The sequence below is a fragment of the Pangasianodon hypophthalmus genome, chromosome 2, assembly GCF_027358585.1.
Source record: "Pangasianodon hypophthalmus isolate fPanHyp1 chromosome 2, fPanHyp1.pri, whole genome shotgun sequence".
In the NCBI taxonomy this organism is placed as follows: domain Eukaryota; kingdom Metazoa; phylum Chordata; class Actinopteri; order Siluriformes; family Pangasiidae; genus Pangasianodon; species Pangasianodon hypophthalmus.
Window position 1 is genome coordinate 23,897,092 of NC_069711.1, and position 17,354 is coordinate 23,914,445.

Genomic DNA, 17,354 nt, shown 5'->3' on the forward strand with positions numbered 1-17,354 from the left:
AGCTCGAGTCTGCCTGTGAGCGGGAGAAAGAAGACCTTGCTGCAGCTACAAATCATAGCTCCCGGCACATCACTATAACTCTGAATCACACTTGCTTCACAAAAACCCTTACTGACCACTACAGCGTGATGCATGTCGCTCTCCAAAACATAAAAAAAGATATTCTAGGCATAACCGCAAGCACTAGAACAAAATAATCTAATAAATAAATGAATTAATACTATCAACTGAATTTCATTCTCCTTTAATAACACCATTAAAGGAGAAATGAGACATAAAGCTATTTATTCATATAAGGAATAAAACACAACAGGGCATGCTGTTATAGAAAAATAATCACACATGGCATAAATTTCATTCTTTCACGTGTACAACCTACTGATATTTTATAAGAAGCACTGCTATTGGTGGATGTGGCTAGTTTTAGCTGCTTGGTTTATGCATAACAACCTTTAAAGAAAAAGAACATTAAACATCAAACCTAACTTCTAGATTAAAAATGGATCTTGGTAGCTGGACCTTCTGACAATAATTTATGTATTTATTCATTCATAGATTAATAGGCGATGAGAAATATGGAATAAATGCCTCACTTATAATAAGAGTGCACTGAGAAAATGTGAAAATTAGACAGGAGGCTTAAATCATAGTAATGATGGGGGTATGAAAATGTCATCCCAAAACTAATCAGACGCTACTTTAGTTTCAAGCGTGGACAGAAAATGAAATGCTAAGTCAGATGAAGGTCTTATGAGAGAATAGGAAATTGACATTGAGACCCATGGCTTTCAAACAACTAGAAACATTAATACTGAGCAGAAAGGCAAGCCAGCTCATATTCATTTAAATAGACCGAAACTGAATCACACAGACTGCACAAAGAAGAAGCTGAAGAAATTGCAGTTGGAATACGTGAGGAATAAATAAACACTTGGGGCGTGCTGTGATAGAAAAACAATCAATGTGCTCATGTAATGCAGCTTGATGCAAAGCAGAGTTACTGCTCCCACCCTGAAGTGGATTATTTTCCGACAACGTCCTGAAGTGTTTTATTGTTCTTATAGCGTAGCATTTTGCCAATGACTACAATCTTTCATTTTTTTTAATGAACAACACCTCATGCTTTTGATCAGTTTATAGCTACATACAATGTTGTGGAATGTCCGTGAGACAAGTTAGTTCCTGTTATCACTTAAATTATAGCAGCTATAAACAGTTGTTCCCTGGGTCCCTGGAGAACTAGTGGTTAGGCCTCTGCGCTCTCAATGCTGTGGCCTGGGTTCAGTTCCCGGCCAGGGAACCAACCCCAGCCACTGAGGCTGCACAAGACAGTGCACTCCCAGTGCTGGTCCCAAGCCCAGATAAAAACTGGGGAGGGCTGCGTCAGGAAGGGAACCTGGCGTAAAAACTGTGCCAAATCAAACGTGTGGCCCGACGATCAGGGAGCAGCTGAAAGAAGAAGAAACAGTTGTTCCTTCACCAGCCTCTCTTTTTTGTTCTTTCTTAAAGTTAATAAGAAAAAAAGCAGACTGACATGTTAAAAAGAGAAACTGACAGTGTAAAACCATTCCTGTGTACTGACCTTTACAAAGCACTGACACTGAAGACTCCTTCCTTGAATGTTAAACATCTCCTAACAGAATCCTCCTTCAATCCAACACATTTATTAATCTGCATATTACTACTTCTAGATTATATTGTATGTAGTATTCACCACAGAAGTCCCTGTGAATGAAGTGTTCGACAACACTAATGTAAACCAATCATTTGAATTAAAGCTGGAAACTGCTGTCAGAGCTGCTGTTATAGAAAATTAATCACCATCTTCTTCTGACCAATCAGAACTGAGAATTCAAAAGTGCTGTGGTATTAAAACAGATGTCCTATTTGACCAGACGGAAAGTAACATTAGAGGGTTTTTTCCCCCCTATTTGTCAAGTCTGACTGATGATTACCTTTGAGGAGAAAATGTGTGTGGGCTGCAGGGTCTGCTTTCTGGATATTTATCTCCGGCTTATATAATGATCCCATGGGAGAAACAAGATCAGAGGGAATGAGCTTCAATTCTAAGGACTGAAGACATTAATTAAAATGGAGAATCGGATTAAAACCTATCCTTCATTTATTACAGCAAAGGAGGGATACGCTGGAAACGGAGCCCATGCACCGAGTGAGACTTTTCACCAGCTGACTGATGTGAGAAAACGGAGAACTTATGGTAATCACATTTAGGAGCTGGGAGATCTTAGTTACTATGGCTAAGCAGGGAAGTGGCTGGACTATCCCTTGGCTTTGTTATTCAGTTCACAGTAAGAGTAAATGTGAAGCTGTGCGCGTGTGTGTGTGTGTGTGTGTGTGTGTGTGTATGTGTGTGTGTGTGTGTGTGTGTGTGTGTGTGCGCGCACATGTGTAGGGCAGACAGAGAAGGGGCAGGGTGAGAGAGGGAAACAGGAAAGAGACAGACAGAGGGGGAAAAAAAAGACAGAGCAAAGGGAAAAAGACAGAACATGTAAACAAATGGAGCCACTAAAGCAAAGAAAGAAAGACAGAAGATTCCAGCTTCTCAAATCCTCAAAAGACTTTCTGGGGAGAGAAATAAAGGTAAATACCAGGTCAGGTACTGAGAAATACACTCATTACACAAGAGCATGAAAATCCTCATTTCCATGGTCATTACAGCATTCAGTGACATTGAACTATTTATCTCAATTCACGGACAAGCATCAGCTTTTTCTCTCAGAGGTAAATGAGGGAATGGAGTTACACATTAGCCTGAGAGCTCAGCAAACACACGCTTTCACTCCACACGACGAGTGGACGACCGAGCTCATTAGTATCTGAGGCAAAACTCACATTCTATTATATTCCATTCTGTTGCATTCCAGTATATTTCACCTGGATTCCATTTCATTCCATTCTACTCCAATCCAATTTTATTCCATTCCAAACTATTGCAAACATTCCTTTCCATTCTAAAAAATATTCTATCCCATACTATTTCACTCTGTCACTCAGTTCCATTCCATTCAGTTTTAGTGACCCCCCATTCCATACTATTCAATTTTATTCCTTTCCATCCTATTTCTTTCCATTCCATTGTATTCCATAATATCCCATTCTACTGTATTCTATTCCATTCGATTCCATTCTCTTGGTTTCCATTCTATTCCGTGCAATTCCAATTTATTCCATTCCATTCTTTACCAATAATTTCTATTACAAAATATTCCATTCCGTTCTATTAAATTTTAACATATACTATTCCATACTACTTCTTTCCATACTATTCCATAGTATTCTTTTCCATTCCATTCCAAAACATTCCATATTATTTCATACTGTCGTACTCAAATCCATTTTATTCTAACCCACTTACTGTCATATTATTCAATTTTATTCTCTTCCATAATATTATACTGTTTTCCATTCCAAACAATTCCAATTTATTCCATTCCATTCTTAACCATTCCTTTCCATTACAAGATATTTTATTCCATACTATTAAATTGTATTATATTCCATCCCATACTTTTCCATTCTTAATCATTCCATAGTATGTCATTCCATTACAAAATATTCTATTCCATACTGTCATACTCAATTCCATTTTATTCTATCCCATTCACTTCCATACTATTCAATACTATCCCCTAATATTCGACTGTGTTCTATTATATAATATTCCATTCCAATCTATTCTTATTTATGCCACTCCTTTCCATTCTATACCATTCCACAGTATTCCATTCCATATGATTTCATTCAGTTCTACTCAGTTCCATACCATTAATTTTATTCTCTTTCATTATATTCCATGCTATCCACTTTTATCCCGTTCCATCCCATTCCATTCTATTCTATTCTTAAGGTATTATCAAAGCTATACAAGAAAAAGGTCATATCTGAAAACACGAGGTTAAAATAGGTTAAAATGGGGGAAGTTATTTGCAAGTATAAAGTAAAAACACTGAACAATATTTTTACATTAACATGATATAGTATACAACTGTTCAAACAATGTAACCTACTATCATCTTCATTTAAATTACTTAGTGAAGTCTGGTCTACATCATGTTCCACATATATTATGCACAGGTGTATGGATAAGTTCATTTTAACCAAAAAAAAAAAAAAAAAAATGATAAACTCTCCTGGAGAAAAGGAAGAAAAACAGGAATTCTACATTACATTTTATATTTTACTGCTGAAATTAAAAAACAAGATGCATAAAAAATTGTTTTACAATCACACTGTGGCACGTTAAAATGAAATTCAATTGGTTCATCAGACGCCCTGCAACTCCCTCAACTAATACAGATCGCCCCATGCTACGAGTGAAATTGAGGTCAACCTCTGTTCTAACGTTTAATTCCACATTTCTGGATGTGAACACGTTCTCCAGTGCACCACATGTGGACTGAGTCTTGCCAGGGGAAACACATGTAGACCTGTAGTTAAAATAGTGCAACTAGTTTATGTTTACAAAAAAAAAAAAAAAAAAAAAAAGGTCTATTTCAGACTTTTGTGCCGGTTCTGACTCATCCCCTTAGGAGGTCTCTTCACCTTGCTGCTCTCATCAGAGGTGATTCACAGCATATATCTAACAGTGATGCTAAGACTTTTGTCTGAAACTAGCTCAGATAGAACGAGAAAAATGAACAGTAATTTGAGATGCCAATTATTGAATGCACAGTCCTCCGGGCTTCCATTAAAGAAGCACAGTCGGGACGGCAGGACTAATTTGAAATATTAACGGTATGATAACCTAGTCTAAAAATACCAGGATTTCACAGTTTCATGGTATTAACTGACCATTTAAAGGCACACCAGTCAACTTAGTATTCTTAGTCATACAAATAACCTAGAAAATTATTTGAAAAAACAACACCAATGCACTAAGCTGTGGTCTTAACAAAAATGAATTTAGTTGCTGAGAAAACATATTTGGAAAACGGACTTCCAGTCCCGAATGCTTGTTTGTGTTTGGGTGCACCTACAGTGAATCATTTTATAGACACTACAAACCACGGTAGATCCTGGGGGCGTGAGAATCACTGGTGAGAAACATGGGTGAGAATCATTCACATGTTAAACCCAGCTAACTGCTAGAGACCTTGAAAAAAAAATCTTTTATGAAAAAACAATTATGAATTTTCTTTCTATAACATCTTTGTATAAAAGTCTCATTGAAAAACTCTATATATAACAAAAAACAAAAGTTCAATTCCCCTAACTGTTTTTCTTTCTTAGAAAGATATTATTGAGAATTTATTAATTTTTCCAAAAAAATCTCTTCATCAGTACTTATCACATTGTTGCTATAAGCTGAAAGAGAGAGCGGCTGTGGCATGGTATTGATCAAGCATTTAAAATCAAAAGGAATTCTTTTTGAGAATGATTTTTCCATAAAATCTCATTATCAGTATTTTTCATGTTGTTGTTATAAGTGTATGGTTGGCTAGATGGAGGAAAGGCAACCCACTGAGCCAAAAGGAAAAATCTAACTAGCATGGCAATGTGTATTGCTACTTAACCAAAACCAAATAGTAGTTTGCTTTAGGTACGGTCAGCAATGCCATGATCTTGTGTGCACTTGGATAGCCGTTGTTTATGATAAAAGTTACGAACATGTTAGCAGTGACAGCAGAGGTAACAACGTAATGTGATTATAACAGTAGAAGATTACACAGCCAAAGGGTTTTCAGTACAGGTCACATTGTCTGTGTAGAAAAACTAAGACTGCTGTGTTTTGATTTAGGTCGAGTCCAGAGGGAAGGGGTCGCAGCACAATAAGGAAGATCCTTCCACCTCTGCTGTAAGAAACCTGATCAGGTTAAAAATAAAGGAATGGGTAGACAGTCATAGAAGAAAATGCATTTTAATCATACACCGTGACTAACTGTGAAACTGTGACACCATAACAACCCTAGGCAGGACAAGTAGCTGTACTCTATCAAAATATTCTGTCTATTGAAAGTGCCAACATGTCTGAACAACAGTTCAGTTATGACGTTATTCACTCAACTAATTTCATCCATATCACCTGAGGAGAGTTTCAACCCTGATCATCGTGTATTCGGATTCTTGAACAGGTTAAGGTCCACTCCCGAAGTGCATAAAAACATTTAGATAACTTGTACTTGAAGTGACACTGATAAAAATGTTGGCTATGTGGAGACATTTATGAGATTCGATCGCACACTCTAGTAGATAAAGAAAGCAAAAAGCAACCGTCTGTAAATATAAAACAACTCTATTCATATCAGACACTGAAATAAACATGATGTTAATAATCCTGAGATAGTCGATGTTTTCTTTGCAATCTTCATCAAAAAAATGAACATGGAGTAAACTAATTAATCAGGCTTTAATTATTTCCAGGAAAGAATAAGTATCATTACTCTCAAAGCTGCCTCTTAAAAATGTGTGTTCAACACATGGGGAGCTTAGCAAAGCTTTACTGCTGCTTAGATGAATGTGAATACTCCAGTTAATCCCAGTCACAGCAATTTCAAAGAGGATCCAAGAGAACATCATGGAAAAATGATGTGTGTCAAAACCATGCAGCTTTTGTGCCATGCTTAACGTTCAGCTCTCCGAAAAAAAGGGAAAAAAAGGGAGAAAGGTATAATACAAAATAAAATACAAAATAAAAATGTAAAAGATAAGCCAAAGTAGTGAAGGAGTAAACCAGACTAAGACGACAATATATTTTCAGGCTTTGAATTTAAGTATCATAAAAATGTAAAGCAATATTTTTTGGCAAAATATGATTAAAATGGTTAGTAGTCTACATGTTGGCTGATATATAAGTGGATATAAAATGTCTACACACCCCTGTTAAAGTGGCAGGTTTTTGTGATGTAAAAAAATGAAACTAAGATAAATCACGTCAGAACTTTTTCCACCCTCATTGTGAAATTACAACATATAAAAAAGTGAAAAACAATCAGAAACATTTTAGGGAAAAATAGGAAAAATAAAAAGGTATAATAACCTGGTTGCATAAGTGTGCACACCCCTAAACTGGGCCCTGGCTAGGCCATTCGAAAACATTGATCTTTAGGTTAAGCCATTCGTCTGTTGATTTGGATGTATGCTTTGGGTCACTGTCACTAGCACACACCTGAAGGTTTTGCACTAAAATTGACTGGTATTTGTAGCTGTTCATGATTCATGATCCACCTTGACAAAAGCCCCAGTTCTGGCTGAAGAAAAGCAGCCCTAAAGCATGATGCTGCCACCACCATGCTTCACTGTGGGTATGGTGTTCTTTTGATGATGTGCTTTGTTTTTGCACCAAACATACCTTTTGGATTTATTATATAGTTTGGGGCAATTTAGTTTAGCTTTTTTTCTTCTTTTTTTTTTTTTTTTGATATTCCTGCAGCTGCTTTAATGTTGCTGTAGGTCTCCTGGCAGCCTCCCTGGTAAGCTTTTGTCTTGCCCTTTTATACATTTTGGAGTGACGTCCTGTTCTTGGTGATGTCACTGTGGTGCTCCATTCACTTGTTGATGACGGCCTTCACAGTGTTCCATGGTACATCTAATGTTTTGGAAATTTTTTGTACCTCTCTCCTGATGGATATCTTTTGACAGTGCAACCCTGTACAGGCTTTGTAGGCTTTGTAGGCTTTTTGCAGACCAGGGCTCAGCAGTCAGATGAAACCAAGATGATGTGAAGAAAGTCCTACAGAAACAGCTGGTCTTTATTTGGGGTTAATCAGAATAACTTCATTGATGACAGCTGTATGATAATTACTTTTGAACATGAGAGTGAATGTGATTGGTTCATTCTGAACACAGCCACATTCCCAATTATAAAAGAGTGTGCACACTTATGCAACAAGGTTGTTGTAAGTTTTTTATTTTTCCTATTTTCCCCAAAATGTTTCTGATTGTTTTCCCTTAATTTTTATATGTTGTGATTTGACATTGAGAGTGAACTCAGTTCTGACATGATTTATCTTGGTTTCATTTTACATCACAGAAACCTGCCATTTTATCAGTGGTGTGTAGACTTTTTATATCCACTTTACATGCAAGGAGGTTTTGAATGATTTTTACAATAATTTCTCAGAATTAACACAAAACCTATCATCACAATTTAGGCTTTATTATGGGAATATGATATGCCAAATTCCAACATTCATACGCTGTTGAATTCTTGAATCGGATTGCACAGAAGGTGTTGATTAATTTTCCATAACAGCAGCACTGACAGTAGTGCCGGCTCTAATTCAAATCACAGGTTTATATTAATGCACTCATTCTAATGCTGTATTGTTTCTATAGTAACAGCTTCTTCACAGTATTGCAGATGCTTCACATAAGAAAAAAAGGATTTAAAACCACGTTGCTATTTAACAAAACAGAAAATATAGTCTTTGATATGGTGACGTTTTCTGTAAGGAGATGTTTATTTAACATTTATGGAAGGAGCCTCCAGTGTGAGCATTTTATAACCGTAAGATTTTCGCCATAGGAAAGTTTTCAGCTTTCCCTTTTTTTTTTAGCAACTTGAGCTGTGGGTTTTTTTTTCTTGAGATAAAAATCTCAAGAAAATTCTATTTTTTTTATTCTTGAGATAAAAAAAAGAGAGAGAAGCTGGTGAGGTAAAATCTAAGATATTCACAGGAATTGTCTTGTGGATGTTCTAGGACATAACAGATAAAACTGATCAAACGCATGATGTTCTTCAATTAATGTAAACAGCTGTGGTATAAGACGAATAAAACACTGGACATGATGTCTCGAGGCCTGCCTCTGCCCTGTGTGCACAGAGTTTGCATGTTCTTCGAAGGTTTACTCTGGTTTCCTCCCCAGTGCAAAGACATGCACTGTAGGCTGATTGGCATTTTCCAAAATTGTCCATAGTGTGTGAATGCGTTTGCAAATGTGCCCTGCCATGGCGGCCATGGTGTGCCCCGAGTTCCCTGGAATAGGCTCCAAGGTCCCCCGCGACCCCGTGTAAGATAAACGGTACAGACAATGGATGGCTGCCCACGTAAGCAATTGCTAGTTAGACAGATATTAAAATGGAAATAATTTAATCCAGTAAGATAATGGCATGATGTAACCTGCAAGGCAGTGTAATGAAAACAGCCAGCCATTGTTTCCCTTCAGGGCTTTAATTTGCCAATAGACTCTACACCCATTTCCTATACGGAGATATTGCAGGGCCTTTAGGCTTTCATATCCAATATTTAATTATGCATGATGGTTATCTATGTTCCTCTCATTCTACTGCCTGCTGACATTGTTATGGAGGAAAAAGATTTTTGATCAGAGTTCAAGGAATTTAGCCAATTAGTGTATTCCAGACATTCTTCCCTGTTATCACGTCAACTCTTTCACAAAATCAATGGCAATTAACAAAGCAATGTTAGATTAGCAAGAAATTAATCCTTTAAGCCATGAAAGATCTCAGCTAATTATGCTTCTGCAAAATGAAATGAACAAGAGAACAGGGCTTTTTTTTTTTTGCTTTTCTTCTGTTATCATGTTGATTTTTATAGTCTGCTCTTCCAGCAGCTTTTTAAATTAAATTCTCCACTTACAGTGTGAACACACAAAGCCTGTCTACATGGGAAGATAATTCTGAGGCTTCATCAGATGCTTCATTTTAACAAGTCCAAGAGTATAAAATTAAACAAAAGTAAATCCTTCTCATGCAAAGAGCACTGCCCATTATGCTCTCTTGGAATGCTAGTCTCAAACCCGCATTTCCCGACAACATTGTGAAACCCTAGACAACTACACCAGTTGGGAGTCCAATTTTAATAAGCTGCCACCAGACCAAAGACTTCTCTCCGGATGCACAATATTATATTCCTATAACAGACTAAGACGTAGACTAGCAATGTCCTTCAAAGCTCCTTCAAAGAAAGTCTAAAGAGCTCTACCACAGGGTAACAAAATATTCAACAAATAATATTCAGTAAATACAGCCAGTACTCTTAAAATTCTAAAGGTCCAGCTATATAAAATTCCTTGCTTACACAGGTTGAGATAACCAGCTCACATGACTGAATGACAACCACAGTTAACATTTAATGGTTAACCTTCAGTGATTATTTCATGACTGGAAGTAGGAAGCATCAATGTGAAGCAGTTATGCTTTGTTTTCAAACTGGTGCTTCACATCACTTGACTACAGCCAGATTCTGAACTTGAAGACATCATATTCCACTCTTTTTTTTTTTTGAACAATCTTTGTCATTTGTTCACTAATTACACCAGATCACACACCTGTCAAACTGCTTTCCTTCCTCAATGAGCTGCCATCGGCTAAATCATTTCGATAAAGGGATGTGATTGGCCGCAGCAGAAGATCTGCTATGAAGCTGTGAAGATTCATGTCACTGAACTACAGCCAGTTTTTTTTCTCTACTCACTGATTGCTGCTTGTACAGTATTTCTTCAGCACTCTGATCCTTGGTAACACGTTGCTGGGTCTGCATCCAGACTTCAGTGTGCCAGTTGACAACCACTGGCCCAAAGGTTCTTGTACTATAATTAACTATATGAAGGTACTATAAGAAAAAGTACTATACATACTTTGCAACAGAGATTTTGTAGAAGAATCTTAATTTTCTATAAGAAGGCTCCAATTAGAACCTCTTTAGAAAGAGTTGGACTTTTATTGATGCTACAAATGTTCTACAAGAAGCATGAGTCAAAGCCTACTAGCCATTATTCAGTATATATTTTAAATATGGCTACTTAACAAGTAAAGTCATGGGTTCCATAAATCGTAAATAGTAAAAAAGACACTTGAAGAATTTAAATTATTCTGAGATGAGTTTAGTTGTCTGGTAAGACCCACTGGATGTTGTTCTGGCAAATAACCAAAAATTGGTCCAAACTGGGTTTACAACCTGTAACATACTTTGACCCCTCAAGCTTTAAGAAACCATAAATATATTTTTTTTAAAATCAATCTGGAAATATTTTATTTTCTTTTTTAATTGTGGCATTGCTTTCAGCAAAGATCATATCAGGTGAGAAGCCAGTTTAACATATAGCATGTGGTGATAAAAACAAACAGTCTGCCTAAAAAAATGTCTAAGGCCCCGTTCACACCTGGCATTAACATGTGCCCTGGGTAATCGGATCACGTGGACAGCGCTAAGTACAGGTGTAAACAGGGTCAAATGTGTATGGCCTCATCACACCTGTAGTGTGATTGCATCTCGATGTGTCCTGGACATTGCTGTAGGACCAAATAACCGACTGTGTCACTGCCCTAGCCAGAAATTATGTAATCATTGCGAGACCGTTTGATAAAGAGCTCTGAAGGGTAGAACTCTCTGCTGCTATGCTAATGGATAAAGCTATAACAGCAAAGACGAAAGCAACTGCTTTTCATTGCTTCATTTGTTGTCTCATCTCTCATTCATTTATAAGTTTCATTAGCAGACCACGTGATTAAAATGTTTCAAACAGTCCATACAGGTACACAAGATTTCTGCCAGAAAATAAATGCAGCGGAAGACTGACATCATAAATGATGCATGACAGTCTTTCTCCAGCAGAAATGATGTATGAACTCCAATCACAAGTGGTCACTGGACATGCATTCGTAATGCCAGGTGTGAACGGCTATGCGTCTCACCCAGGATGCACGTTAATGCCAGGTGTGAATGGAGCCTAAAAGCTTGCTAGCTACATGCGATTTCCTCACTCAGTGAACGTCACGCTTTGATCAAGTTGTTGGATAGCTATGTGCTTCAGGAAAAAGGACATTAATGTAATCAATTCAGTTTCAAAAATTCAGTTTCTATCCATATAACCAGCTGCACTGCAGTTGAAATGGAATTTTTGAATGCAATTTTCTTCTTCACGTTTGTAGGTAACGAGACTTTCAAAAACGTTCTTTGTGGTTGAAATACAAAACAGAAACATTTCAGTTAAAACAAACAATGCAGTGTTCAGAAGTATACATAGTAGAAAATGTCAAAATTTCACCATGTGAAGGGTTTTCCCAGGCTGCCACACACAAAACAAAGGTTATTTGCAAAGGTGCAAAGAACTTTTATATCTTTCAAGAGGTTCTTCATGTAGAAATGGCTCTACCTAGAACCCTTTTCCCCCTAAAAACAGTGTGCTAAACAAGTCTTTTGTGCTGACCAATTACCATCTGTCTAAGAGATGTCCTACTTTTACAACTTTCTCTCTGTGGAACATGGTGGAAAAACACTATCCCTATTTAAATGTGTGTTACAAATGCCTGGCCCTTCTCCAGCAGCTGCCACACCATGGCAGGGGGTCCAACACACTGAAAAGGTTAATAGGATCATTTGCACCCAATGTGTGCTAGTGTGATGGAAACCACAGCACTGCAAAAACAAAGCTTTTACAGCCACAGAATTCCTGACACCTCTCCATCTAACAATGCTTTACTGTAAAGATATTGTCTTAAAGTCAGAATGGCAACTGGGGGAAGAGGGAGAGACTCAAACAGGCTGCAAAAACAAAGAGCATTCCCATTATTTACAATAAAAACATTTAGCAAAAGATTAACTACGTCTACATTGTGGGTCTTTGTCTCAGTGTTGGGTGGACTTGAAAAGCAGATGTATAACAGCAAAACAGTCACAATAGAAGAGAACAATGCATGAAATGTAGTTATATTGAGAATACACATGTAGTGAATCAATAACGACAAATTACTACACTGAAGAGGAAAGTTTGATCAGGCAACTCACACTTCATCAGCTCGTATAAACTGTTCTGAAGGTTAAGACTGGACGCTTTGTGATCATTCATACCCTTACTTACAACGTCGCTCAAATGAAATGTCTTCACTTCATTCAGATTTGTATGAATATTTCATAACAGCAGGTTGGAAGTGGATATAGATTGGCAGAAACAGCATGCATTACACCACAGGAAAGGATTTTGAAATGACAGCACCAGTCCAAAAGGTTATTCTCTAAACCATCGACCCTCAGTCATGCACCTGGCACTACACACTTTACCCTGTTACTCAGCTGATGAGTAAGCTCAAGTTGTGCTGGGAATTTTCTTTTTATTTCCTCCATCGTGCTTAGTCATGGCTCTGTCTGTTTTCCTTACAAATATCAGACACTTGTCTCTGGTGAATTGGTAAAATCATGCCTGATACTACAGCTTATTCATTATATAATGTACTAATTAAGGAGCTCTGTCATGTTGTGGACATGTCCAGAGATGATAGAAGAGATTATTAAATGCTCTGGGAAGTCCCATAATGCACGATTTCAGTGTGAGCGGCAAGCGACAAAGCTACAGCACAACAAGCGACATCTGTATTGAGATTTCCTCAATTCTATGCAAACTAGGCATGATGTGGTAACTCCAAACAATTGGCTCGCATAAGTTTTCAAGCCAAGCTTATGGTGCTTGTGGTTGTTTCTTCAGTTCCCCACTCACTACTTTAGTTCCTACATGCAATTAGTTCCCATTTACTATAAGCTTGGAAGTAGCAAAGATTGTTGTTGCCTCTGGTGTACATATCCAGTACAGATAGAGGGCTGTAGCCTAGAAAGCCAATCAACTGTTCCTAATCAGAAGGGGAAAAAAAAACATGGTGGACACTGCACAACCACACGCAACAACAGTAACTAAAGGGTGATTTATATTTGCTGTTAACTACGCCTACGCAAGATGGCCGCCGTGCCTATCCTGCAGTCATTTGGCATGTCACTTGTGTGCCAATTAACACAACGCTTCCATATGGTGTAAATAGTGGAGGCAGTATAGCACCATATGACGTGTCTGCAAATGACTACACACAAACGTCATTTTTCAAATCACATACTTATGTACTATTCTAAACCATTGCGTATGAAAACTAACGGTTTTCCTGTTACAGTTAAGGTTTGAATTTTAAAAAACCTCAAACCTACTGAAAGGTCTGTTTTAAGGACCAAATTTCCAGATTTTCTAGATTAGTAAATATTTTTGAATGTACAGTGAAGGTTTTTAATTTGAGATCATGACAACAATCACAACGACGGCAGACAGTTTTAAAGAGGAACAGAGCTTGTCAGTCTGTTTAACATAGCAGTGCATGAAATCACTAAATTTTATCACACAAAATATACAGTTTGACTTGGAAACCAGATGGACAGACATGTTTTGGCTCTGACGATGCCATCTATTGGACACTGCTTTTAATCCTCCAGATGTACATAAGGTAATGAAAGGGAAGTATATTTGTACCTTTAGTGTGGAAGCAGGGTAAAGGTTAGGGCAACATTTCTGACACAATACAACATCATAAAGCAGCTTTACAGGAAACTGGATGTAGACTGAAATCCCCAATGAGCAAGGAAAAACTCCCTGAGACAACATGAGGAAGAAACCTTGAGAGGAACCAGACTCAAAAGGGGAACACTCTTCTAATCACCGGATAGCGTGATTATAAATCACTACTGTGCACGAGTAAAAAGAAACGTTACTGAGTGTGTTGACAGGATGTTCAGTATGAGCAGATTGTAAATAAGAGTCCTGGGATGAGCTTTATGATTACAGCAGCAGTACTCGGTAAGATTATTGACTGAAGCAAGAGTAAGAACTGTTTTTGCTTCATGGGGCCATCCACAAGAGCAGAAAATGAGCCATGAGTACAGAAAGCTCTGGAGAGCATGATTATACAGTCCTAAGTGTGAAAAGATGGTCAGTATGAGCAGAATGAGCTGAGCACAGGACAGTTTTGCTGCAATGACTGTCAGATCCTGTTCCAGCTCTTTGCATGGACTCAATGGGAAGTTGTTTTGGCAAATGAGTGAATACAGGAGGGCTTGAAATAAACAGTCAGCTCAATCTGACCACACTGAGCTCTAACAAGCTGTCAGTTCTTACTCCAGCTTGTGCTGCTTTCATTTTGCCAGCTGATTTGTTCTGGGATTTTTCGGTTTTGTCGAATAAATCGAATTAAATGAAAGAGAGAAGACTTTAGCTGAAATGCATAAATCCACGGATGAGGCTCCACTGAACAGGAAATGGCTATAGCAGGCTGGAAACTTACCCGGATCCGTCTCATGGCAGCTACTATTTCCACACGGCTGTTGGGTCGCGCGACATCCAGGCTCCCGATGTACTGGCAAAACAAAACGCAAACAGTGATTACCTTCATGATCCACTGCCTGGCCTCAGCTCAGCCTGCCTCCACTCTAACTGCTCTGGCATGTGTGCTCAATTAGACGTTAGTTGCTGGTAAACAAGTGGCCTGGTACAACTTCTCCTGTCGTTTTCTTGGGAACAGGTAATGTTAGCCAATCTGTGGCCACTTGCTAAAGTTCATAAAGTTTCCTGTGGCTCGAGGCAAACCCCGAGCAGCTCACCTTGGCCTCGAAGTGAATCCCGTGCTGGAAAGCGTCCTCGTTGTGCAGAGGAATCCGCAGGTCGTGTCCGTCGTCCACTAGGTTGTACTTGGTTTTGGCGGGCATGGCTGCGCTTTAACAAACAAACCCGGACAGAAATAAAAGCTCGGGAACGCCGAGGTGCTCGCGTTCACAGGCGCTCGCTGCAGCGCGCGTGCTCCCTGCCGTTTCTTTCTCCCATTCTCCTATCAACGCTTTTTCTTCCTTTTTTTTTTTACCGTCAGGGCAACTTTGTAGCCAATCCCTCTCTCTCTCTCTCCCTTTCCTTCTCCGAACTCAGCCGCTTCCTTCCTTCCTTTCTTTCCTTGCAACGTCTTACCGGCTGTCGCTTATTTCCGGTTTAAAGACAGAGAAGACTTTCCGCTGTCGTGTTCCTGACAAACCTGGCGCGAGAGCGGAGCCAATATCGTGCTCGCGCTGTTCCTCCGCCAAGTGCGCGCGAGCGCCATAGCAGAGCAGTCTCTCTCTCTCTCTCTCTCTCTCTCTCTCTCTCTCACTCACTCTCTCACACACACACACACACACACAGTCTCTGTGTGTGTCCCTCTCATACACTCTCTCTCTCTCTCTCTCTGTGTGTGTCCCTCTCTCCTACACACTCTCTCAGTCTGTGTCTCTCTCTCATACACACTCTCTCTCAGTCTGTGTCTCTCTCTCATACACTCTCTCTCTCAGTCTGTGTCTCTCTCTCATACACACTCTCTCTCAGTCTGTGTCTCTCTCTCATACACACTCTCTCTCAGTCTGTGTCTCTCTCTCTCATACACACTCTCTCTCATACACACTCTCTCTCAGTCTGTGTCTCTCTCTCTCATACACACTCTCTCTCATACACTCTCTCTCTGTCTGTGTGTCTCTCTCTCATACACACTCTCACAGTCTGTGTGTCCCTCTCTCATACACACTCTCTCAGTCTGTGTGTGTCCCTCTCTCATACACTCTCTCTCTCTGTCTGTGTCTCTCTCTCTCATACACACTCTCTCAGTCTGTGTGTCCCTCTCTCATACACTCTCTCTCTCTGTGTGTCCCCCTCTGGCTCTCTTTCTCTCATACACTCTGTTTGTGTCCTCCTCTCGCTCTCTCTCCCTCTGTGTGTCCCTCTCGCTCTCTTTCTTTCACACACACTCACTCTATATGTCTCTCTCTCTCTCTCTCTCTCTCTCTCTAGCTCTCCCTGTGTGTGTCCCTCTAGCTCTCTCTCATACACACTCACTGTGTGTCCCTCTCACCCTCTCTCTCACACACACACACACACACACACACTCTGTGGACAACTCTGTGTGTGCGTATCCGTATCCCTCTTGCTTTCTCTCTGGCTGTGTGTATATCCCTCTGGCTCTCTCTCTCTCTCACACTCACACTCACACACACACACACACTCTGTGTGTGTATCCATATCCTTCTTGCTCTCTCTCTGGCTGTGTGTATATCCCTCTGGCTCTCTCTCTCTATCTCTGTGTATCCCTCTCACTCTCTCTTTCTCTCATACACACACACACACGCACACACACACACACACACACACCTCTCTGATTCCCCTTGCTCTCTTTATCTTGTACACTCATTCTCACATAACATCTTGTTATTTCACGATACTTCACGTTATCTTGTTAGTACAAGATATGTTATTTCTACCTAATATCTCATTATTTTAACGTAGTGCTTTATTTCAATATATCATTAGCTTGATTTACTATCTTTTTCCACAATGGCGTGTTGTTTAACTCAGTATCTTATGTGTGTTCATATCTTGTTATTCTGACTTAAAAACTTGTAACCTCAAGAGTGTCATTACTTTATCTTGTTACTTCTAGATACATTACTTTGACTTAATCTCATTATTTAAAAAGAACTCATTATTTCAAGATATTATATTATTAGTTAGACTTGAAATAACATGTTAAGATATGTTGATATTTTAACTTAATCTTATTATGAATTATTAACTTTTCAAAATAGCTCATTATTTTGAAGTATTATCTA

General features: G+C 38.8%; 1 protein-coding gene across 2 annotated transcripts in view; it reads right to left on the bottom strand.

Moving 5' to 3' along the window:
* The window catches only part of nos1apa (nitric oxide synthase 1 (neuronal) adaptor protein a), a 131,855-nt gene extending 115,998 nt beyond the window's left edge, over positions 1–15,857 (bottom strand). The window contains exons 1-2 of one of the 2 annotated variants that reach the window (XM_026933216.3): positions 15,333–15,853; positions 15,017–15,088 (exon numbers count right to left, since the gene is read on the bottom strand). In XM_026933216.3, the coding sequence (XP_026789017.3) occupies positions 15,017–15,088; positions 15,333–15,437 (177 nt within the window). In that variant the 5' untranslated portion in view covers positions 15,438–15,853. Of the gene's footprint in view, positions 1–15,016; positions 15,089–15,332 lie in introns of both variants that reach the window. The other variant, XM_026933217.3, reaches the window with a different exon arrangement.
* Between the last annotated feature and the right edge of the window lie 1,497 nt (positions 15,858–17,354).